The sequence below is a fragment of the Nuphar pumila genome, chromosome 3 (genome assembly GCF_984573655.1).
Source record: "Nuphar pumila chromosome 3, dmNupPumi1.hap1.1, whole genome shotgun sequence".
NCBI lineage: Eukaryota > Viridiplantae > Streptophyta > Magnoliopsida > Nymphaeales > Nymphaeaceae > Nuphar > Nuphar pumila.
In genome coordinates this window covers 41,078,006-41,085,984 of record NC_143251.1, presented here as the reverse complement: position 1 = coordinate 41,085,984, position 7,979 = coordinate 41,078,006, and the positions used below count along the sequence as shown (strand labels likewise).

The 7,979-nt window shown below is 39.2% G+C and overlaps 1 protein-coding gene across 1 annotated transcript; it reads left to right on the top strand.

Annotated features, from left to right (window-relative positions):
* The first annotated feature begins 2,415 nt into the window (after positions 1 to 2,415).
* Positions 2,416 to 6,635, top strand: LOC149842690 (large ribosomal subunit protein eL24-like). Its single transcript, XM_089999363.1, has 5 exons — positions 2,416 to 2,468; positions 5,270 to 5,345; positions 5,628 to 5,729; positions 5,872 to 6,020; positions 6,246 to 6,635. The coding sequence occupies exons 1-5, from the start codon at positions 2,458 to 2,460 to the stop codon at positions 6,397 to 6,399; spliced, it is 492 nt and encodes a 163-aa protein (XP_089855489.1). The 5' UTR covers positions 2,416 to 2,457; the 3' UTR covers positions 6,400 to 6,635.
* Positions 6,636 to 7,979: the final 1,344 nt, after the last annotated feature.

Sequence of the window (7,979 nt, the reverse complement as noted above, 5' to 3'; positions counted from 1 at the left end):
GAGAGAGAGAGAGAGAGAGAGAGACCCAAATGGTGGGTGATGGTGAGATGGTGGAAGGGAGGGTCTCTAACAAAAGGAAAGGAAAGGAAGCGGGTTCAGCTCAACCCTCTACAAAAAAAAAGGTGTGATGGATGGTGGGAGAGAGAGCCCACAACTTTTTTTTGGATACATTCCTTTACGTTAGCCCACAACATGCTTCTTCCAACCCGAAGATCGATGTGAAAATTCTCTACGTTATTCTACTCCTACGTAAGGAAAAAAAAATGAACATGAAATGCATAAAATTCAGAAAAATAATAAAGTTTTATTCATCCATCTCTTTCTAATTCTCCCGCATAATAATAATTTATAGAAAACTAAAACCTTAATCTAATATGGATCCAAACTCTAGCTATAATCCAAACATAAAAACAAAAAAAACAAAATGGACATACAAACGGATCCTGGACCTAGGTAATTAATCCTGCGTCAGATGCCCATCACTCGGATGGGCCCCACTCTTCTTTTCTTCGATGTCGTTCTTATTTCGGATGGACGGCATCAAGCTGGTTTAAAATGAACGGCTCACAATGAGCTAGTTCGCTGTTTTGATGGGTGTCGTTCATTTCTAAGATGAACGACATCCATGGCAGCTGGTGTGATCCTCCCTCTTTGTGGACCAATAGGCCTAACCAGAATTCGGGCTGAGCCGGGCTGGTCTGTAGCCCACTTCTAAGGTCAAGCGCCAATTAGATGAAGCCCTACAGGAACCTTAATTGAACATATTTTATCTGATATCTGACTCCGATTAGACAGATTCGACAAGCCAAATTGGATCTGATTACTAACAGAATTCTCATTCGGTTTTGAGTTTTGCTACCGAATCTGGCAATTATCCAAAATTGAGGGATATCTGAATTCAATTAGATGTAAAAGGTCGGATTTAGTATGAGATTTTCTATATCTGAATCCAACCCTGATTAGCCAATATCCAAATAGTAGTTTCTTGTATGGGTCGGTGTCAACGGGTCAGGTTTGGTTTGGACCCATGTAGAACCAGACCCAAACCTGAATTGAGATGATGGTACCGGATCTGGACCTGGGTCTAATTGGACCCACCATAAGAGAAACTTTACCCGGATCTTATAAGGATTACATGAACTAAACTTAGACCATACCAGGTAAAATATTATATTTTATTATTCTTACATTGAAAATTTGTGGATCTTAATCAGAACTCGGGTCAGGCGTGAGTCTGGTATAAAATTTCACAAACCATACCCTGCCCCACCCATATTCTAATCGGACCTTCTTATTTCTTACCAAACCCTGAACCTATAGGGTTTGGTACGGGTCGGGTCCGGATCAAACGTGACCCATTGACACCTTAAACAGGAGAGGCGTCATGCACAACCAACTACTGTTGTCAATATCGGTTTCAGACGTCAACCCGATTCATACTTGAACCAAATCGAGTGTCACTTTTATTTTTTAATTAAAAATTTAAAAAATATTAAAATATTAAAATAAGGGCAAATTCAGCCCAATTGGCCCGATTCAAGGTGAACAAGAATTGAATTGTCCGATTCAATGCGAATGGGCCGATTCACATCGATTCTGCAACATTGCATCCTTAAACCCTTGGTGAATTTGACCTCTGACTCATAGGGCTGTCAACAGGTCGAGAAATCGACCCATCAGGGCGTACCCGAATCCAAATAACAAAGCATCGAGTTCTTTGTTTTTGGGGTCATGAAAATAAAATCCCAAACCAAAATCCATATGATTATTTGATGAAGTTTACTTTTACTTAAAATGCATATAGAACACTTGAGTCGGGTCCGGTATCAGGCAAAAAAATCCGGTTTGGGTTAGGCACCCAATAAAAATCATAACCGAGACCCAGCCCACATATTGCTTGGGTCGGGTTAGGGTCAGCCCGAGTTGACAATTTTTATGCTCATACTTGGGAATTCGGGTTTGAGTTGGGTGCTCGGTACAAACCGGACCCGTTGGTAGCCCTCCCAATTCCCATCAGATTTTACTTTGCAATACTAAATCCGATTGGAACACGTTGTCGGATCCATAATTTCCTACCGAACCCAACCAAACGGATTCGGATATGTTGAATATCCCCCGAACCAAACGGATTCTGATAGGTCGAATATCCGACCCAAATACTTGGGAATTCGAGTTTGGGTTGGGTACTCGGTACAAATTCGACCCGTTGGCACCCTTCCCAATCCCATCAGATTTCACTTTGCAATACCGAATCCGATTGGAACACGTTGTCGGATACATAATTTACTACCAAACCCGACCAAACGGATTCGGATTAGGATAGGTAGAATATCCGACCAAAACCCGAACCAATTGACATCCCTCGCTAGGGTTCAGGGTTTCATCCCCGTTCTGTGCCCTATTTATTGCTGCTTAGTTGCTGCTGGAGGCCGATTTCTGCAAGGCGGGTGAGCAGCCATGGTTCTCAAGTACATTCTTCCTCTCCCCCTCTCCTCTCTTCTTCATTCCTTCACTATATTCTCCTTTAGATCTCCATTCATGTGGTTCTCGATCTTGTTTCGGAGGCATGATCAGAGTTCTTTAGTCGTTACTAGATTTCGGAGTGTCTCTACGGTCAAATAATCTCATTTTAGCTTCTTATGTCGAATTTTTTTTGCTTTCTTAGTGGAGTTTCTTGGGCAGATTTGGGTCGATCGTGATCGTGTGCAAAGTGGTTGTTTTTCGTTGCTTTAACAATTCAGAACTCCTATGTTTTTTTTTTGGGGGGGGGGGGGTCGGAATCTGGCTTTTTATCAGATTTCGATTTTGATATGAACCTTTCGCCGTGGAAATCAATGAACGCCCTGATATTTGTTGCATTCCTGCCCGCTTATTTTTGGTTTTTCTCCCTCTTTGGGGGAGTGATGAACAAACCCTAGATTTCGGATCTGATAAGATTTGCTTTGTGTTTTTTCGGATTGACCTCTGCTTGCCACGTTCTTTCATTCTTTAGGGATTGTGATTACGTGTTGTAGTGATTTAGTGAATCTGTACGTCTCTATTGAGGAAAATGGAAATGCTAGAAACTTAACATGGGAGTAGCATGATATAGTTAGTTGGCATTTGAAATTGCTTGTGGGGTAGCACGTCCTTCGTGTGTGCCCGTGGCTACTTTCTCGTGTGTACTGGTTTAATGTTACATGTTTCCGTTTTTCTTGTGTAAGTTTTTGCTATTTGTTTTGAAAATGCAATTGTTTTTCATGTAAAGCATATGGTACATTTGGTGATGGAACCTGACTTTTAGACCTTGCAAGAAAGGTGGCCTAGGTGGTTTTATATGTGTTGAATGATTTTTTTGGTAGCCTAACAAAAACTTGCATACACGATGCATATTTGTGTATGTAGTGTTTTTCTCATTTAAGGAACTTTTTTATTGTATTGATTATTTTCTCGGCTTTTTTCCTTTCATGGTTAATATTTGTTGTGAGTGGCTTCCATGACCTGCTATGAGAACATGAGAGAAGTAAAATACTTTTTAAGGAAAGAGATAGATGCTGGTGTCTTTACCGAGGAGAAAAGAAAATGTTATTCATTCTCTTAGGTTTCTTTGATGTAATGTCTCAATCATTGGAGAAGATTGTTTGGGTATGATTGGTTTATTGTTCCATCAGTGTTTGTTTTGTATCCTCTTGTAGTGACATCGTGTGAATGGTTAATACTGAGAAAGGATTTGCAACTTAGAGTGGTGGTTTGATCCTTCACAGATGTATGGGAAGAGGGAAAAAATTGAATTTTCATGGTAGTTATGTTCATGTGATCGTGTTACTTGAGGTTATAACTTGGTATCTATTTTTGTCATAGCTTTTCATGGATTCAATTGAATGTTGCAGTCGCTGATGTTCCTTTTTTTATGTTTTAATGATACAATTTTATACTTATCCCAAATAGGCTGGTAAATGATCATACAAGCTGAACCATGACTATTCAGGATTGACTTATTTAGGATTACGGTGTGTGCTTGAGCTTAGTTCCATGTGCTTGGTTGCTCAGGCTCCTTGCCACTAGACTAATCCCAATAATCAAGGAAACTTGCAAGTATTATTCTAGTCCATTGATGATGCTATGGAACTTGTGAGGGTTGTGTATACACTGCTATCATTATTACTCCTGGAGAAGGGTGCTTGATTAAAATGTAAAAATAGCTAAGTATTGACTAGATTTAGAGGACAGAAGGTGAAAATGTGTATTGTTTCAGATGGTTTATCGTTGATGAATTTCTTGTCTCTTCTTGAAGTGAATGGTGTTTTAAGATCAATCTTTTTTATATATTTGGTGAAATGTTGAAGTTTTAGGTTGTTGCTTGATGTTTTCCGTTAGGGAGGTTGTTCCATACCATGTCATTTAATTCATCATTGATAACATATCTATTCATGCTACTGGTAAATTGTTTCATGGAGTATGTCACTCATTGCTTTTGGTATCCTTATATAGCATCATTGCATCATCCTGTTGCATTGTGATCCTTGTACATGCTAGACAGCATAAGGAGTTGTTGAGAAACACACAGACGCACATGATCAACCACAAGCATCCTCGGATATTTAGTTTGATAAGCAAGCTTACAAATAGAGAAACACTTGGTTGTTGTTCATCATCCTTGTTTGTTGCAACAACACAATGGTCAAATAGTTTTATAAACAATATAGGCAACTTTCTGGTAAAGGTTTCACATCTTTGCAATCTTGTCAAGGAGAGAGCATGGATGGTACAAGGAAATGTTGATAAGGATGTTTTTGAACAATTTGGGCACAGTTGTTCAGAGTATAGATCAAATTGTTGAATTTCTTTACATGTTAGGCCACTATGGCATAGAAGGGAAGAAGATAGGGCATTATCCAATATGATTTTCGTTGCCAAAGCATGGAAGGTTGAAAGTTCATAAACCTTTTTATTCAGTTAAATAATTTTCAGTGTGACCATCAGCTAGTGGAATATCTGTGATAGCCAGACCCTTGTGTCTCCCCCTACCCTTCCCAATGTCAGATAGGTAGGGGTGTGGGTATGGGGTATGCAGGTTTTCAGGTGTGGGGGATTGTTTGCGTGGTTATTGCCTCAGGTGAAAACCTTTCATTTCTTCTGACGGATGATCTATGTGTTTCTCTTTCCCATAGCATAATAGTGCCATTGTGTTCGAAGTTTCTGTTGTCAATGATCTTGGAATTTGGTATTAAAATATCTATTTTTTTGTTTGTTTTGGCTGAAATGCACTTTATTTTTCTCTTATTTTCAGGACTGAGTTGTGCCGATTCAGTGGTGCCAAGATTTATCCTGGTAAAGGTATCAGATTTATACGGTCAGATTCCCAGGTAATCACTGCTGCTGCTATATTGATATGGACTATTGTATATAAAAAACTGTTGAAGTTGCGTTAAACTGATCATGTTTTGTCTCTCCGAATTTGTCCCTCTTTTGGGGCATATATGATGCCTCCTTTTTAGCGAGACTTTCGAGAAATAGTCTTGTTTTTTCAGTTAGGGTTTATTTATTAGTTGAAGTTGAGTTATTTCTAAGCATGATTTGTTGCTAGAGAGTCCAACTGTTAATAAATAGTTTTGTAATGAACAAGACCATATCTGTGCACTGTGTAGGTTTTCCTTTTCGCCAATTCAAAATGTAAGAGGTACTTCCACAACCGACTGAAGCCATCAAAGCTTACCTGGACGGCTATGTACAGGAAGCAGCATAAGAAGGTAAATTATATGGCTTTGTTTTGTCTCTTATATTTTTTGCAACTTGTTATTATCATATGTATCTTTCGTTAGTATTTTTTCCCCTATAAAACATATTTTTAGTATTTGTTGATCACTGGATCTGATCCATATCACTCTTCAGGACATTCATGCTGAGGCTGTGAAGAAAAGAAGACGGACCACAAAGAAGCCATATTCTAGGTCGATCGTTGGTGTTACCCTTGAAGTAATCCAGAAGAAAAGAACCGAGAAGGCTGAAGTTCGAGATGCTGCGAGAGAAGCTGCCCTACGGTATGGAAACTAGTCTTTCTTTCCGTTGCATGACTTTAAAACTGAAGCTGGTTTGTGTTTTACAAATTGAAGAAGACTTTGTTTCAACTTGTTCTCAGCTGTCTAGACTTTTTTTGGGGGGGGGGTGGGGGGGGGGTGGGGGGGGGGGCTATGAATCATTGCTATTTTGTATTGGAGGTCATCTTCGTCCTTGTAAGATTCTTAGATAACTTGGGCTTTATGCAGTGAGATCAAAGAGAGGATCAAGAAAACCAAGGATGAGAAAAAAGCCAAGAAGGCGGAGGTGATGGCCAAGACACAGAAATCCCAGCCCAAGGGTAACGTGGCCAAGTCTGCTGCACCAAAAGGCTCAAAACTTGGCGGTGGAGGGAAGCGCTGAGCGCCCTTGACCCTTTTCTCCTGCACCTTCTCGTAGTTGGGGTAGCGGGTAGGAAAAGAAAAAAGAACAGACTTTTTTCTATAACATTTTAGGAAGCATTGAGTTCATTTTTGGAGTTTTTGTTCTTTTGCCTCAGGGCTGTACCTCTTTTATTTGTTTTCTATCTAAATTTTAGTTTGGATTGCATGCTTTTGGTGAGACCTCTATATATACATTAGAGGCAAATGGTTTCTGCATTTCATACTCGATAATTTTGTTCTTTTAGCAAAGGATGTAAGTGTTCTTAGAAACCTTCGCTGAATGAATCATGCGTTGCAACTATGACAATTTGCAACTAGCTATGACGCAAATTTTGGTGCATTTCATACTCGATAATTATGTTCTTTTAGCAAAGGATGTAAGTGTTCTTAGAAACCTTCGCTGAATGAATCATGCGTTGCAACTATGACAATTTGCAACTAGCTATGACGCAAATTTTGGTTTGCTTTATAGATCAGCGTCCATGAGAGAGTATTTTCTTAATTTTTAATATGAAAACAGATTTTGAATTTTCTTCATCTTTCAAACTATTCGATAAGCAAATTAACAAAATTTTAGTTCTAATTTGGGTTCTTTTGAAGGGGTTCGCTATACATATTGAAACAAAATAGATGTTCATTCAGGCAAGGTTGCAACTTAGAAAATATTGAAATAAAATTAACCTGAATATACTACCTATAGAAAAGTGACTAGGCTCCCATCGATGCGGTCATGTGGTCTGCGTCAAGATTTTGATGGAATGAGTTTACCAACTTTTTCAGTTTTATCACAAATTCAAAGTAAATTTCTTAATAAGAAAACTGTAACCAGAAACCTGTTTACATTCTTCATGATCTAACGTGTTCTTTGACTCTCAAACAATGGGGGCGAGCATAGGCAAGATTCTGGTGGTGCTTGGGCTATATTTACAAATATAACCCTATATTTGCAATATGTAGGACACTTGAATCATGTCTTCTTTGGTCACAGGTGGGGATGAAGTCACAGTGTCGATTTTGTGATCAACTTTGACAAGATTCAAGAAAAAAACAATCACAACTTGTTGCTAGGAGCTGTCAGTGCATGTCTCCTTGTGGTGGGACATTGCCTAATCCCAGCTTGCCTTTCAAAAATAAAAAAACCTTGATGAAGTGTTGTGATTGTGATTTACCATCAGATGTTCTTGAGAAAATCCAAAAATCACAGGGAGTTGCAAACATACCGGCTATTGCCAGTTGAGAGCTAGCTAGCTTTAAGAAGATTGTTTGAGACAATGGCTTCCCAAGCCTATGAGATGACAATACACTCAAGCTGTTCATCGATCCATGGTTTGTGGAGGTTGATTTCTCACTCTATCAGCTAGATCAGGCGCCCCTACACAGGCCCAACAGTATTAGAGTCTGGGCCTGGTAAGGTAGGTGTGATTTGCTAATTAGGTCCAAGTCCGACTTCCACTGGATCCCTCTCATGCACCAACCTCAGTCTCATTTGGAATATAAGATAAAGAACTTTCACAAGTAAAAAAAAAAAAAAATCTGGTTCTTGCTTTCTGGATCTGGTCC